This window comes from Anas platyrhynchos, chromosome 30 (genome assembly GCF_047663525.1).
Source record: "Anas platyrhynchos isolate ZD024472 breed Pekin duck chromosome 30, IASCAAS_PekinDuck_T2T, whole genome shotgun sequence".
NCBI classification, from domain to species: domain Eukaryota; kingdom Metazoa; phylum Chordata; class Aves; order Anseriformes; family Anatidae; genus Anas; species Anas platyrhynchos.
This window is the reverse complement of record NC_092616.1, coordinates 6,012,501-6,029,119: the sequence shown is the minus strand read 5'-3', so window position 1 is coordinate 6,029,119 and position 16,619 is coordinate 6,012,501. Positions and strand designations below refer to the sequence as shown.

General features: G+C 58.2%; 1 protein-coding gene across 1 annotated transcript in view; it reads left to right on the top strand.

Annotated features, from left to right (window-relative positions):
* Positions 1 to 1,954: 1,954 nt before the first annotated feature.
* LOC139999861 (integrin alpha-X-like) overlaps positions 1,955 to 16,619 on the top strand; it is a 32,318-nt gene continuing 17,653 nt past the window's right edge. Inside the window, exons 1-16 of the mRNA XM_072029489.1 lie at positions 1,955 to 2,095; positions 4,588 to 4,705; positions 4,797 to 4,885; positions 4,968 to 5,032; positions 6,202 to 6,316; positions 6,404 to 6,534; positions 7,414 to 7,559; positions 7,644 to 7,797; positions 8,684 to 8,834; positions 8,936 to 9,009; positions 9,103 to 9,232; positions 10,081 to 10,223; positions 10,324 to 10,464; positions 13,446 to 13,652; positions 14,555 to 14,685; positions 15,912 to 16,090. Coding sequence (XP_071885590.1) covers positions 2,059 to 2,095; positions 4,588 to 4,705; positions 4,797 to 4,885; positions 4,968 to 5,032; positions 6,202 to 6,316; positions 6,404 to 6,534; positions 7,414 to 7,559; positions 7,644 to 7,797; positions 8,684 to 8,834; positions 8,936 to 9,009; positions 9,103 to 9,232; positions 10,081 to 10,223; positions 10,324 to 10,464; positions 13,446 to 13,652; positions 14,555 to 14,685; positions 15,912 to 16,090 — 2,011 coding nt within the window. The 5' untranslated portion in view covers positions 1,955 to 2,058. The remainder of the gene's footprint in view (positions 2,096 to 4,587; positions 4,706 to 4,796; positions 4,886 to 4,967; positions 5,033 to 6,201; positions 6,317 to 6,403; positions 6,535 to 7,413; positions 7,560 to 7,643; positions 7,798 to 8,683; positions 8,835 to 8,935; positions 9,010 to 9,102; positions 9,233 to 10,080; positions 10,224 to 10,323; positions 10,465 to 13,445; positions 13,653 to 14,554; positions 14,686 to 15,911; positions 16,091 to 16,619) is intronic.

Below are 16,619 nucleotides of genomic sequence, written 5' to 3'. Positions count from 1 at the left end.
GAGAATTTTGGAGAAGTTTGAAGAAGTTTTGGAGAATTTTTTGAGAAATTTGGAGAAATTTGGAGAATTTTTGGAGACACCTGGAGACCTTTGGTGCCCCGTGGCCAACCAGACGGAGAAATTTGGGGACACCCCCATCCCCCCCCACCCCCCCTCGTCCCCAAAAATCAGGAAGTCCCCCCCCAAATCCCCCCCCCAAGGAAGGAACCCAAAACCCCAAAACCGCGGCTCCTTCCGGGGTGGGGCCGCGGCCGGGTCCCTATGGGGACGGGGCCACCGGGGGCGGAGGTGACACCGGGGACATCGCCCGGCGCCGCCACATCCGGGACGGACCCTAAATTTTGGGGGGTGGGGGGCGGGGACTTTGTGGGGTTGGGGGAACAATGGGGTTGGGGACGTTATGGGGTGGTGGGGCCATGGGGTTGGGGACATTATGGGGTTGGGGACACCATGGGATGGTGGACACCATGGGGTTATGGGGTTATGGGGTCATGGGGTTGGGGACACCATGGGGTTATGGGGTCATGGGGTTATGGGGACACCATGGGGTGGTGGGGACATTATGGGGTTGGGGACACCATGGGGTTATGGGGTCATGGGGTTGGGGACATTATGGGGTTGGGGACACCATGGGGTGTTGGGGTCATGGGGTTATGGGGCCACCATGGGGTTGGGGCCACCATGGGGTGGTGGACACCATGGGGTTATGGGGTCATGGGGTTATGGGGTGGTGGGACCATGGGGTTGGGGACATCATGGGGTTGGGGGCACAGTGGGGTCATGGGGTTATGGGGCCATGGGGTTGGGGACATTATGGGGTTGGGGACATTATGGGGTTGGGGACATTATGGGGTTTTGGACACCATGGGGTTATGGGGTCATGGGTTTGGGGACATTATGGGGTTGGGGGCACCATGGGGTTATGGGGTCATGGGGTTATGGGGTCATGGGGTTATGGGGTGGTGGGACCATGGGGTTGGGGACATCATGGGGTTGTGGGGTCATGGGGTTATGGGGTTATGGGGTCATGGGGTTGGGGATGTTATGGGGTTGGGGACACCATGGGGTTTTGGGGCCATGGGGTTGGGGCCACCATGGGGTTGGGGACACCATGGGGTGGTGGACACCATGGGATTATGGGGTCATGGGGTTGTAGGGTGGTGGGACCATGGGGTTGGGGACATTATGGGGTTGGGGACACCATGGGGTCATGGGGTTATGGGGTCATGGGGTTGGGGACATTATGGGATGGTGGACACCATGGGGTTATGGGATCATGGGGTTATGGGGTCATGGGGTTGGGGACATTAAGGGGTGGTGGACACCATGGGGTTGTGGGGTCATGGGGTTATGGGGCCATGGGGTGGTGGCACCATAGGGTTGGGGACATTATGGGGTTGGGGACACCATGGGGTTGTGGGGTCATGGAGTTGTGGGGTCATGGGGTTATGAGATGGGGTTGTAGGATCATGGGGTGGTGGCACCATGGGGTGGTGGCACCATGGGGTGGTGGCACCATGGGGTTTTAGGATCACGGGGGTGGTGTCACCATGGGGTTGCGTCACCTCGGGGTGCTGTCACCATGGGGTTTTAGGATCACGGGGGTGGTGTCACAATGGGGTTTTGGGACCGTGGGGTGGTGTCACCATGGGGTGGTGTCACCATGGGGTGGTGGCACCATGGGGTGGTGGCACCATGGGGGTTTTAGGATCATGGGGTGGTGGCACCATGGGGTGACAAACGCCGTGCCCCATAGACCCCATAGACCCCACCCCCCGCCCCGTGTCCATATAGGATCGGACCTTATAGGGTCACGCACTCCCTCGGTGGCCGCGCCCCCGTTTTTGCCTTTTCCTCCCTTTTTTTTTAGCCCCTCCCCACCCTTTTTTTTTTGTTCTTCCCCTTTTGCGTTTCCATTCATTTATTTTTAATTTTTTTTTGGGTTATTTTTGCCCTTTTCCGCCCGTTCTCTCCCCGAATCCTTCCCCACCCCTTCCTTCCCCTTCTCCTCCCCGCAGCCGCCCGACTTCTGCTTCGGGGACGGAGCCGGCGGCGACAATGGGGCCGCGGGCGCTGCTGCTCCTCCTGGCCGCGGGTGGGTGGCCCTATAGGGGATTTGGGGTGGCTCGGGGTCCTATAGGGGATTTGGGGTGGCTCTGGACCCTATAAGGGATTTGGGGTGGCTCTGGACCCTATAGGGGATTTGGGGTGGCTCTGGGTCCTAAAGGGGATTTGGGGTGGCTCTGGGTCCTATAGGGGACGTGGGGTGGCACCGGGTCCTATAGGGGATTTGGAGAAGCTCTGGGTCCTATAAGGGATTTGGGGTGGCTCTGGGTGCTATAGGTGATTTGGGGTGACTCTGGGTCCTATAAGGGATTTAGGGTGGCTCTGGACCCTATAGGGGATTTAGGGTGGCTATGGGTCCTATAGGGGATTTGGGGTGGCTCTGGGTCCTATAGGGGATTTGGGGTGGCTCTGGGTCCTATAAGGGATTTGGGGTGGCTCTGGGTCCTATAGGGGACGTGGGGTGGCACCGGGTCCTATAGGGGATTTGGAGAAGCTCTGGACCCTATAGGGGATTTGGGGTGGCTCTGGGTCCTATAGGGGATTTGGGGTGTCTCTGGGTCCTATAGGGGACGTGGGGTGGCTCTGGGTCCTATAGGAGATTTGGGGTGGCTCTGGACCCTATAGGGGATTTGGGGTGGCTCGGGGTCCTATAGGGGATTTGGGGTGGCTCTGGGCCCTATAGGGGATTTGGGGTGGCTCTGGACCCTATAGGGGATGTGGGATGACTTTGGGTCCTATAGGTTATTAGGAGAAGCTCTGGGTCCTATAAGGGATTTAGGGTGGCTCTGGGTCCTAAAGGGGATTTGGGGTGGCTCTGGGTCCTATAGGTTATTAGGAGAAGCTCTGGACCCTATAAGGGATTTGGGGTGGCTCTGGGTCCTATAAGGGATTTGGGGTGGCTCTGGGTCCTATAGGGGATTTGGAGAAGCTCTGGGTCCTATAAGGGATTTGGGGTGGCTCTGGGTCCTATAGGGGATTTGGGGTGGCTCTGGGACCTATAGGGGATTTAGGGTGGCTCTGGACCCTATAAGGGATTTAGGGTGGCTCTGGGTCCTATAGGAGTTGTGGGGTGGCTCTGGGTCCTATAGGGGATTTGGGGTGGCTCTGGGTCCTATAGGGGATTTAGGGTGGCTCTGGGTCCTAAAGGGGATTTGGGGTGGCACCGGGTCCTATAGGGTTATTTGGGGTGGCTCTGGGTCCTATAGGGGATTTGGGGTGGCTCTGGGTCCTATAGGGTATTAGGAGAAGCTCTGGACCCTATAAGGGATTTAGGGTGGCTCTGGGTCCTATAGAGGATTTGGGGTGGCTCTGGGTCCTATAGGGGATTTGGGGTGGCTCTGGACCCTATAGGGTTATTTGGGGTGGCTCTGGGTCCTATAGGAGATGTGGGGTGGCTCTGGACCCTATAGGGGATTTAGGGTGGCTATGGGTCCTATAGGGGATTTGGGGTGGCTCTGGGTCCTATAGGTTATTAGGAGAAGCTCTGGGTCCTATAAGGGATTTAGGGTGGCTCTGGGTCCTATAGGAGTTGTGGGGTGGCTCTGGGTCCTATAGGGGATTTGGGGTGGCTCTGGGACCTATAGGAGATGTGGGGTGGCTCTGGGACCTATAGGGGATGTGGGGTGGCTCTGGGTTCTATAAGGGATTTAGGGTGGCTCTGGGTCCTATAGGAGCTGTGGGGTGGCTCTGGGTCCTATAGGGGATTTGGGGTGGCTCTGGGACCTATAGGAGATGTGGGGTGGCTCTGGGTCCTATTGGGGATTTGGGGTGGCTCCGGGTCCTATAGGGGATGTGGGGAGCTCTGGGTCCTATAGGGGAAGTGGGGTGGCACCAGGACCTGGGGGGTCCTATAGGGGATGTGGGGTGGCACCAGAGCTCTGTGACCCTATAGGGGATTTGGAGAGGGTCTGGGTCCTATAGGGGACATGGGGTGGCTCTGGGTCCTATAGGGGACAGGGGGTGGGACCAGGACTTGGGGGTCCTATAGGGGACATGGGGTGTCCCCAGGAGCTCTATGTCCCTATAGGGGACATGGGATGGGACCAGGACTTGGGGGTCCTATAGGGGACATGGGGTGGGTCTAGGTCCTATAGGGGATGTGGGGTGGCCCTGGGAGCTCCGTGACCCTATAGGGGACATGGGGTGGCTCTGGGTCCTATAGGGGACAGGGGGGTGGGACCAGGACTTGGGGGTCCTATAGGGGACAGGGGGTGGCTCTGGGTCCTATAGGGGACAGGGGGGTGGGACCAGGACTTGGAGGTCCTATAGGGGATGTGGGGTGGCCCTGGGTCCTATAGGGGACAGGGGGGTGGGACCAGGACTTGGAGGTCCTATAGGGGATGTGGGGTGGCCCTGGGTCCTATAGGGGACAGGGGGGTGGGACCAAGATTTGGGGGTCCTACAGGTGACATGGGGTGGGACCAGGACTTGGGGTCCCTATAGGGTCTACAGGGGGACCCGGGGACCCTATAGGGGACTCGGGGTGTCCCCTATATGACCCCCATGTCCCCCCCCCCCAAGCTCTGTCCTCCTGCCGCGGCCCCGGCATCGACGAGGACACGGTGACCGTCTTCCGCGGGGACCCCGCGGGGGCTTTCGGGCAGAGCGTGGCCCAATTCGGCACCCCCGACGACGGAGGGTGAGCACGGGGGCGAAAAAACCCCAAAATCCTATTTTTTCACCCCAAAAAATCCCACTTTTTCAACCCAAAAAAAACCCCAACCCCGTAGGATCCTGGTGGGCGCGCCGCTCCAAAATTCGGGGACCATTTTCCAGTGCCGGCCCCGAACTGGGAGGTGCGAGGAGGTGGAAGTCGCCGGTGAGGACCCCCGACCCCCCCAAAAAAAAGGATATTTTGGGATATTTTGGGTCCCCGAGGGTCTCAACCCGTGTTTTTGTAGGGTCGCCGAAAGGGGTCAACGCGTCCATGGGGTTGACGCTGGCCGCGGGGGACAACGGGGCCCTGGTGGGTATCGGAGGGGGGCGTTTGGGGGGATTTCGCCCCAAATTGGTCCATTTTGGGGTGAGGTCGAAGGGTTTTCACCCAAAATTTGTCCATTGGGGTGGTGTCGAGATTTCACCCCAAAATTTGTCCGGTGGGGTAATGTGAAGGGTTTTTCGTGTAAAAATGGTCGATTTGGGGTGGTATCGAGCGTTTTTCACCCCAAATTGGTCCATTTCTGGTAATATTAAGGAGATTTCACCAAAAATTGGTCTGTTTGGTGTGGGGGTCTCCCTGTTGATTTTTGGGGCCTCCCCACTGATTTTGGGGTCTCCTCATTGATTTTGGTGTCTCCCCACTCATTTTTGGGCTCTCCCCTCTGTTTTGGGGTCTCCCCACTGTTTTTGGGGTCTCCCCACTGATTTTGGAGGTCTCCCTGCTGATTTTTGGTGTCTCCCTGCTGATTTTTGATGTCTCTCCACTAATTTTTGGTGTCTCCCTGCTGATTTTTGGGGTCCCCATTGATTTTTGGGGTCTCTTCTCTGGTTTTGGGGTCTCCCCACTCATTTTTGGGGTCTCCCTGCTGATTTTTTGGTCGCCCCACTGATTTCTGTTGTCTCCCCACTAATTTTTGGGGTCTCCCCACTGATTTCTGGTGTCTCCCACTAATTTTTTGGGTCTCCCCACTGATTTTTTGGGTCTCCCCACCGGTTTTTGGGGTCTCCCACTGATTTTTGGGGTCTCCCCACTAATTTTTGGGCTCTCCCCTCTGGTTTTGGGGGTCTCCCTGTTGATTTTTGGGGTCCCCACTGATTTTTGGGGTCTCCCTGCTGGTTTTGGAGTCTCCTTGTTGATTTTTGGGGTCTCTCCACTGATTTTTGGGGTCTCTCCACTGATTTCGGGGTCCCCACTGATTTTTGGGGTCTCCCTGCTGATTTTTGATGTCTCCCCACTAATTTTTGGGCTCTCCTCTCTGTTTTTGGGGGTCTCCCTGTTGATTTTTGGAGTCCCCACTGATTTTTGGGGTCTCCCCGCTGATTTTGAGGCCTCCCTACTGATTTCTGGTGTCTCCCTGCTGACTTTTGGTGTCCCCACTGATTTTTTGGGGTCTCCCCTCTGGTTTTGGGGGTCTCCCCACTAATTTTTTGGGATTCCCCCGCTGATTTTGGGGGTCTCCCCGCCCTGCACCCCAGGCGTGCGCCCCCACGGTGCCCCAAACCTGCGGGGAGAACGTCCACCTCAACGGCTTCTGCGTCCACCTGGACCTCAACTTCCAGCAGCTCCAACGCCTCCCGGCCACCCAACCAGGTACGGGGTGGGGTGGGGACACCAAGGGGTGGGACAATTTTGGGGACGTCCCCGTTGGCCACGGGGACATGGGCGTGGTCCCTCTAGAGTGCCCCAAAAAATCTTCGGACGTGGCGCTCCTCATCGACGGCTCGGGGAGCATCAGGCACCACGACTTCCAGACGATGAAGACCTTCATCGCCGAGGTGATGAAGAGGTTCCAGGGCACCGACACGCAGGTACGGCCCACCCGGGGGGGGGGTCCTTCAGGTTCTCCGTCCCTGTCGTGGCCTCCAAGGGGTTCTCCTGCTCCTCTTGGTCTTCGTGGTGGGGCGAGGTGGTGGTGGGGGTCTTCTTCTGGTTGGGTTCTTCCATGGTTCCTCACGTTGGGGTCTTCTTCTGGTCGGGTTCTCCAATGGTTCCTCAAAATGGGGTCTTCTTCTGGTCGGGTTCTCCAAGGGTTCCTCAAAATGGGGTGTTGGGTTGGGGTCTTCTTCTGGTCGGGTTCTTCCATAATTTCTCAAATTGGGGTCTTCTGGTTGGGTTCTTCCATGGTTCTTCACGTTGGGGTGATGCGTTGGGGGTCTTCTTCTGGTCGGGTTCTCCCATGGTTCCTCACGATGGGGTGGTCTTTTGGGGTCTTCTGGTTGTCTTCTTCCATGGTTCCTCACGTTGGGGTCTTCTGGTCGGGTTCTCCCATGGTTCCTCACATTGGGGTGATGTCTTGGGGTCTTCTGCTCGGGTTCTACCATGGTTCCTCTTGATGGGGTGACACGTTGGGGTCTTCTTCTGGTCGGGTTCTCCCATGGTTCCTCACGTTGGGGTCTTCTTCTGGTCGGGTTCTTCCATAATTTCTCAAATTGGGGTCTTCTGGTCGGGTTCTCCCATGGTTCCTCACATTGGGGTGGTCTGTTGGGGTCTTCTGGTCGGGTTCCTCCATGGTTCCTCATGTTGGGGTGACGCATTGGGGTCTTCTTCTGGTCAGGTTCTTCCATAATTTCTCAAATTGGGGTCTTCTGGTCGGGTTCTCCCATGGTTCCTCTTGATGGGGTCTTCCAGTTGGGTCCTCCCATGGTTCCTCACCTTGGGGTCTTCTTCTGCTTGTCCCCCCCTGGCAGTTTGCCCTCACCCAGTTCTCGGACAAGATCCGGGAGCACTTCAACTTCGAGACCTTCCGACGCTCCCCAGACCCCACCAGGCTTCTGAGGAAGGTCGACCAGCTCCGAGGTTGGACCCACACCGCCTCGGCCATCCAGAAAGTTCTGTGAGTCCCCCCCCCCAGGAGAACCCCACCCACCAAGGTCCCACCCCCCAGGTCCCTCACCCCCCCGGTGTCCTCCCGGTGCAGGACGGAGACGTTTCGGCCCGGTATGGGGGCGAGAGAAGGTTCTAGAAAGGTCCTCATCGTCATCACGGACGGGAAGAAGGCCAACGACAACCTCAACTACGAGGACGTCATCCCCTTGGCCAACCACATGGGGGTGACGCGCTACGCCATCGGGGTGAGGGGTCCCCGACCACCTCGGTCCGTCCCCAAATATCTCCATCCGGCCATCCGAATTCTCCCAGATGTTCTAGAACATCTCCAAAAATCTCCATCATCCCAAAACAGCTCCATCCGTCCATCCAAATTCTCCCAGATCTTCTAGAACATCTCCATCCATCCACCCATCCATCCCCAGATGTTCTAGAACATCTCCAAAACATCTCCATCCATCCACCCAACCCCTCCCAGATGTTCTAGAACATCTCCAGAACATCTCCACCATCCCAAAACATCTTCATCCATTCATCCCCAGATGTTCTAGAACATCTCCATCCATCCATCCATCCATCCACCCCCAAATATCTCCATCCGTCCATCCGAATTCTTCCAGATGTTCTAGAACATCTCCAAACATCTCCACCCACCTCCAAACATCTCCATCCATCCACCCAACCATCTCCAGATGTTTTAGAACATCTCCAAACATCTCCCTCCATCCCAAAATATCTCCATCCATCCACCCAACCATCTCCAGATGTTCTAGAACATCTCCAAACATCTCCATCCACCTCCAAACATCTCCATCCATCCATCTGACCCCTCCCAGATGTTCTAGAACATCTCCAGAACATCTCCATCCATCCCAAAATGTCTCCATCCATCCACCCAACCATTCTCAGACGTTCTAGAACATCTCCATCCATCCACCCAACCATCTCCAGATGTTCTAGATCATCTCCAAAACATCTCCATCCAACCCAAAACATCTCTATCCACCCACCCAACCATTCCCAGATGCTCTAGAACATCTCCAAAACATCTCCATCTACCCACCCAACCATCTCCAGATGTTCTAGAACATCTCCAGAACATCTCCATCCGTCCCCCCTCCCCGTCCGCAGGTGGGCGACGCCTTCCAGGACCGCGAGGCCCTGGCCGAGCTCCAGGCCATCGCCTCGGCGCCCCCCGAGGACCACATCTTCCGCGTGGACAACTTCGACGCCCTGCAGGGCATCCAGAACCAGCTGCAGGAGAAGATCTTCGCCATCGAGGGTACCCGGCGGGTGGGGGTCCCAAGGGGGGGGGTCCCCGAGACCATTTTGGGACCCCCGTCACCCTTGGGTGCCCCCCTCTCTCCCCCCACCCCCCCCCAGGCACCCAGTCCGCCCTCGGCAGCTCCTTCCAGCTGGAGATGGCCCAGGAGGGCTTCAGCGCCCTGCTCACCCCCGTGAGTGGCCCCGACCCCCCCGAGACCCCCCCCCAACCCTCACCCACCGCCCCCCGTCCCAAACCGGTCCCCTCCCGGTCTGTACTGGTGCAGGAGGGGCCCGTACTGGGAGCGGTGGGCGCCTACGACTGGTCCGGGGGGGTCTTCGTCTACGGCCCCAGCGGGAAGCCCACCTTCCTCAACGTGTCCCGAGGCGCCGGGGACATGAGCGACGCCTACCTGGGTGAGGGGCGAGGGGGGGGGGGGGCTTGGGGGTCCCAAATTTGGGGGGGGGGGGGGCTTGGGGGTCTTGGGGTCACCGTGGGGGGGTCTTGGGGTCACCGTGGGGGTCTTTGGGGTTTTGGTGTCCCTATGGGATTATTGGGGGTCTTGTTGTCCTCTTGGGGGTCTTGGGGGTCTTGGTGTCCCCATGGGGGGTCTTGGGGTCACTGTGGGGGTCTTTGGGGTCTCGGTGTCCACTTGGGGGTCTTTGGGGTTTTGGTGTCCCCAATGGGGGTCTTGGTGTCACCATGGGGGTCTTCAGGGTCTTGGGGTCACCATTGGGGTCTTGGTGCCCCCATGGGAGTCTTGGGGTCACCATGGGGGTCTTGGGTGTCTTAGGGTCACCGTGGGGGTCTTGGGGGTCTTGGGGTCACCATAGGGGTCTTGGGGGTCTTGGTGTCCACATGGGGGTCTTGGGGTCACCGTGGGGGTATTGGGGTCACTGTGGGGGTTTTGGGGGTCTTGGTGTCCACTTGGGGGTCTTTGGGGTGTTGGTGTCCCCATGGGGGTCTTCAGGGTCTAAGGGTCACCATGGGGGGGTCTTGGGGTCACCGTGGGGGTCTTGGGGGCGTTGGTGTCCCCTTGGGGGGTCTTGGGGTCACTGTGGGGGTCTTTGGGGTCTTGGTGTCTCATTGGGGTTTTTGGTGTCCCTATGGGGGTCTTGGGGGTCTCAGTGTCCCCATGGGGGTCTTGGCTTCCCCATGGGGGTCTTGGGGGTCTTGGGGTCACCATGGGGGTCTTGGCATCCTCTTGGGGGGGGTCTTGGGGTCCACCCCCCCCACCCCCCCCCACTGACCCCGCTGTCCCCAGGCTACGCGGCCGAGTCCCTGTCCCTGGGGGGCAGCCGGGGGCTGGCGCTGGGGGCCCCCCGCTCCGGCCACGTCGGCCGCCTCCTCCTCTTCCTCCTCCGCGGCCCCACCTGGGAGCTGGTGGGGGACGCCGTGGGGCAGCAGGTGAGGGGGGGGGTCGGGGGGGTGGGGTGGGGTGGGGGGCGCGGGACCCCCCCCTCCCGCCGTTCCCCACCCCGTCCCGCTGACCCCGCTGCCCCCCCAGGTGGGCTCCTACTTCGGGGCGTCCCTGTGCGCCCTGGCCCCCCGGGGAGGCGCCTCGGCGGGGGCGCTGCTGGTGGGGGCCCCCATGTTCTACGGGGACGGCAGCGGGGGGCGCGTGGGGGTCTGCCGGCTGCCGCCAAAGGTAGGGGAGCGCAACGCGACCCCGAATCGGCCCCAAACTGACCCTAAATAGACCCTAAATCGACCCCAAATCGACCAACCTAACCCGACCTCAAATTGATCCCAAACCCAATCAACCCCAAACCAACTAACCCAACCCGACCCCAAATCAACCCCAAAGTGACCCCAAATTGACCCAAAATCGACCCCCAATCGACCCCAAATCAACCCCAAATCGATCCCAAACTGACCCTAAATTGACCCCAAAGTGACCCAAAAGTGACCCCAAATCGACCCTGAATTGACCCCAAATCAACCAACCCAACCCGACCCCAAATCGACCAACCCAACCCCAAATTGAAAAACCCGACCCGAAAGCGACCCCGAATCGACCCCAAATCGACTCCAAAGCGACCCTAAATCGACCCTAAATTGACCCCAACTCAACCCCGAATCAACCCCAAAGTGACCCCAAATCGAGCCCAAAGTGACCCTAAATCAACCCCAAATCGACCCCAAATTGACCCGAAATCCACCCTAAATCAACCCCAAAGCGACCCCAAACTGACCCCAAATAGACCCTAAATCGACCCAAAATCGACCCCAAATCAACCAACCTAACCCGACCTCAAATCGATCAACGTGACCCCAAATCGACCCCAAATCAGACACAAATCAACCCCAAACCGGCCCCAAATCGATCCCAAACTGACCCTAAATCAACCCCAAATCGACCCCAAATCAATCCCAAATCAACCGACCTAACCCGACCCCAAATCGACCAACCCAACCCCAAATTGAAAAACCCGACCCGAAAGCGACCCCGAATCGACCCCAAAGTGACCCCAAAACTGACCCCAAAGTGACACCAAAGAGACCCTAAATCGACCCCAAAGTGACCCTAAATCGACCCCAAACCTACCCCAAATCAATCCCAAATCGACCAACCCAACCCCAAATCAACCCTAAACCAGCCCCAAATTGACCCCAAATCGACCCCAAATCAACCTCAAATCGAACCCAAACCGATCCCAAACTGAGCACAAACTGACCCTAAATTGACCCCAAACCAGCCCCAAATCAACCCCGAATCGACCCCAAATCAACCCTAAATCAACCCCAAATCAAACCCAAATTGACCAACCCAACCCAATCTACCCAACCCCAAATCGACCCCAAATCGACCCCAAATCAACCCCAAATCAACCCCAAATCGACCCCAAATCGACCCCAAATCGACCCCAAATCGACCCCAAATCAACCAACCCAACCCAACCAACCCAACCCAACCCCACCCCACCCACCCCCTCCAACTCAGCCCTAATTAACCCCCCCTAATTAACCCAACCCAGCCCTAATTAACCCACCCTAATTAACCCAACCCAACCCAACCCAACCCAACCCACCCCACCCCACCCCACCCCACCCATCCAACCCATCCCTAATTAACCCCCCCCAATTAACCCCCCCCAATTAACCCCCCTCTAATTAACCCACCCTAATTAACCCAACCCAACCCAACCCCACCCATCCCCACCCCACCCAACCCCTCCCAACCCAACCCAACCCAATACAACCCAATCCACCCCACCCACCCCATCCACCCCAGCCCTAATTACCCCCTCCTAATTAACCCCCCCCTAATTAATTAACCCCCCCCCCAGTCCGGGAAGCTGCAGTGCCCTCTGACGCTGCGGGGCCAGCCCGGCCACCCCCTGGGGCGCTTCGGGGCCAGCCTCAGCCGCCTGGGGGACCCAGCCCTAATTAACCCCCCCTAATTAACCCAACCCAGCCCTAATTAACCCCCCCTAATTAACCCAACCCAGCCCTAATTAACCCACCCTAATTAACCCAAGCCCCCCCACCCAACCCCAAATCGACCAACCCAACCCAACCCGACCCCTCCCAACCCAACCCAACCCAACCCTCTTCATCCAACCCAGCCCTAATTAACCCCCCCTAATTAACCCAACCCAGCCCTAATTAACCCATCCTAATTAACCCAACCAACCCCACCCAACCCCAAATCGACCAACCCAACCCAACCTCTCCCAACCCACCCCAACCCACCCAACCCAAATCAACCCCACCCCACCCACCCCATCCAACCCAGCCCTAATTAACCCCCCCTAATTAACTCCCCCTAATTAACCCAACCCAACCCCAACCAACCCAACCCAACCCCTCCCACCCCACTCAACCCAACCCAACCCAACCCAACTCAACCCAACTCTACCCAACCCCACCCCATCCAACCCAGCCCTAATTACCCCCCCCTAATTAACCCCCCCTAATTAACCCCCCCCCAGTCCGGGAAGCTGCACTGCCCTCTGACGCTGCGGGGCCAGCCCGGCCACCCCCTGGGGCGCTTCGGGGCCAGCCTCAGCCGCCTGGGGGACCCAGCCCTAATTAACCCCCCCTAATTAACCCAACCCAGCCCTAATTAACCCCCCCTAATTAACCCAACCCAGCCCTAATTAACCCACCCTAATTAACCCAACCCCACCCCACCCAACCCCTCCCAACCCCTCCCAACCCACCCAACCCAACCCAACTCTACCCAACCCAACCCAACCCAACCCAACCCCACCCACCCCATCTAACCCATCCCTAATTAACCCACCCTAATTAACCCAACCCATCCCTAATTAACCCACCCTAATTAACCCAACCCAGCCCTAATTAACCCACCCTAATTAACCCAACCCAGCCCTAATTAACCCATCCTAATTAACCCAACCAACCCCACCCAACCCCAAATCGACCAACCCAACCCAACCCTCTTCATCCAACCCAGCCCTAATTAACCCCCTCTAATTAACCCACCCTAATTAACCCAACCCAACCCCACCCAACCCCTCCCACCCCACCCAACCCAACCCCACTCAACCCAACCCAACCCAACCCAACTCTACCCAACCCAACCCAACCCTCTTCATCCAACCCATCCCTAATTACCCCCCCCTAATTAACCCCCCCCTAATTAATTAACCCCCCCCATAGTCCGGGAAGCTGCACTGCCCTCTGACGCTGCGGGGCCAGCCCGGCCACCCCCTGGGGCGCTTCGGGGCCAGCCTCAGCCGCCTGGGGGACGTGGACGGCGACGGCTGGCACGACGTGGCCGTGGGCGCCCCCCTGGAGGACGAGCACCGCGGGGCCGTCTACGTCTTCCGGGGGGGGGAGGGCGGCGTCGCCCCGCACTACAGCCAGGTGGGGGGGGCGGGGGAGGGGGGTGGGGGGTGGGAGGGGTGGGGGGGGACCCTTGGGTGGTGGGGGACCCTTGGGTGCTGGAGGCATCTTGGGTGGTCGGGAACCCTTGGGTGCTGGGGTAGTCTTGGGTGGTGAGGGACCCTTGGGTGCTGGAGACCCCTTGGGTGCTGGGGGACCCTTGGGTGGTGGACACCCCTTGGGTGCTGGGAAACCTTGGGTGGTCAGGAACCCTTGGGTGGTCGAGAACCCTTGGGTGGTGGGAAACCCTTGGGTGCTGGAGGTGTCTTGGGTGGTCGGGAACCCTTGGGTGGTCTAGAACCCTTGGGTGCTGGAGGCATCTTGGGTGCTGGGGACCCCTTGGGTGCTGGAGACCCCTTGGGTGGTCGAGAACCTCACCTGTAGAATCCCCTTGGGTGGTGGAGACCCCTTGGGTGGTGGGGGTGGGTTGGGTGCTGGGGACCCCTTGGGTGCTGGGGAACGTTGGGTGCTGGAGACCCCTTGGGTGCTGGGGACCCCTTGGGTGGTCGGGACCCCTTGGGTGCTGGAGACCCCTTGGGTGCCGGGGACCCCTAGGTGCTGGGGAACCCCTGGGTGCTGGGGAACCCTTGGGTGCTGGAGACCCCTTGGGTGCCGGGAACCCTTGGGTGCTGGGGGACCCTTGGGTGCTGGGGGACCCTTGGGTGCTGGGGGACCCTTGGGTGCTGGGGAACCCTTGGGTGCTGGAGCCCCCTTGGGTGCTGGGACCCCTTGGGTGCTGGGGACCCCTTGGGTGCTGGAGGTGTTTTGGGTGCCGGAGCCCCCTTGGGTGCTGGAGCCCCCTTGGGTGCCAGCCCCCCTCGGGGTGCCGGGGTCCCCTCCCCCCCACCCCCCCTCACCCCCACCCCCTCCCCCTCCCCCCTTAGCGCATCGCGGGCGCCCGTTTGGGCTGGGGGCCGCGCCACTTCGGGCAGGCGCTGAGCGGGGGCCGGGACCTGACGGGGGACAGGCTGCCGGACGTGGCCGTGGGGGCCCAGGGCCAGGTCCTGCTGCTCAGGTGGGTGGGACCCCCCCCAAAAAAAAAAAATAAAAAAGGGGAACCCCCCAAAAAAAAAAAATAGGGGACACCCCCAAAAAAAAAGGGACCCCTTCCCAAAAAAAGAAAAAAAAAAAAGGGGACCCCCCCCCAAAAAAAAAGAAAAGGGGGACCCAAAAAAAAAAAAGGGGACACCCCCCCAAAAAAAAAGGGACACCCCCCCCAAAAAAAAAAAATAAAAGGGGGGGACCCCCCAAAAAAAAAAGAAAAAAGGGACCCCCCCCCCAAAAAAATAAAAAAAATAGGGGACCCCCCCCCCAAAAAAAATAAAAAGGGGGGGACCCCCAAAAAAAAAAAAAAAAAGGGAACCCAAAAAAAAAGGGACCCCCCCCAAAAAAAAAAATAAAAAAGGGGACCCCCCCCAAAAAAAAAGAAAAGGGGGACCCAAAAAAAAAAAGGGGACACCCCCCAAAAAAAAAGGGACACCCCCCCCCCAAAAAAAAAAAAAAGGGGGGGGACCCCCCCAAAAAAAAGAAAAAAAGGGGAACCCAAAAAAAGAAAAAAGGGGAAACCAGCAAAAAAAAAAAAATGGGTTCCCCCCCCAAAAAAAAAAAAAAAGGGGGAACCCAAAAAAAAAAAGAAAAAAGGGGAAACCCGCAAAAAAAAATAAAGGGGACCCCCCCCCAAAAAAAAAAATAAAAAGGGGAACCCCAAAAAAAAATGGGGACCCCCCCAAAAAAAAAAATAAAAAGGGGGACCCAAAAAAAAAAAGGGGAACCCAAAAAAAAAAAAAAAGGGGAACCCCCCCCCAAAAAAAAGGGACCCCCCCCAAAAAAAATAAAAAAGGGGAACCCCCCCCCAAAAAAAAAAAAATAAAAAGGGGACCCCCCCCCCAAAAAAAAAAAGGGGACCCCTCCCAAAAAAATAAAAAAAGGGGGACCCCCCCCAAAAAAAAAAAAAGAAAAAAAAGGGGAACCCCAAAAAAAAAAAAAAGGGGACACCCCCCAAAAAAAAAAATAGGGGATCCCACCCCCCCAAAAAAAAAAAGGGGACCCCCCAAAAAAAAAAAAAAAGAAAAAAAAGGGGACCCCCCCCAAAAAAAAAAAGGGGAACCCAAAAAAAAAAAGGGGACCCCCCCCAAAAAAAGGGGACCCCCCCCAAAAAAAAAAAGGGGAACCCCCCAAAAAAAAGGGAACCCCCCCCCAAAAAAGGGGACCCCCCCCCAAAAAAAATGTCGCCCCCCCCAGGTCCCCCCCGCTGCTCAGGGTGCGCCTGGCGGTGACTTTCCGGCCCCCGGAGGTCCCCGCGGGCGCCTTGGGGTGCCGGGAGGAGGAGGAGGAGGAGGAGGAGGAGGGGAGGAAGGCCAGGGAGGTGGCCGAGGCCGAGCTCTGCTTCCTGGTCACCAAGAAGACCCCCGATAACTTCGGTGAGAGACCCCCACCCACAAAAAGCCCAAGTTTGGCCCCAAAACCCCAAATCCACCCCGGATGGCCCCAAAAACCCAAAATCCACTCCGGAGGGGCCTGAAACCCCAAAATCCTCCCCAAATGTGCCCCAAATCCTCAGAAACTTCCCCCAAATCCCCCCCAGATGTCCTCAAAACCCCCAAATCCCCTCCAGAGGGGCCCAAAACCCCAAAATTCCCCCAAAATCCACTCCAGAGGGACCCAAAACCCCCAAATACACCCCAGATGGCCCCCAAAATCCACTCCGGATGGCCCCAAAAACCCCAAAATCCACCCCAGATGTGCCCCAAATCCTCAGGAACCCCCGATAACTTTGGTGAGAGACCCCCACCCACAAAAAGCCCAAGTTTGGCCCCAAACCCCCCCAAATCCAGCCCGGATGGCCCCAAAAAAAACAAAATCCACTCCGGAGGGGCCCAAAACCCCAAAATCCAGCCCAGATGGCCCCCAAAACCCCAAAATCCACTCCGGAGGGGCCCAAAACCCCAA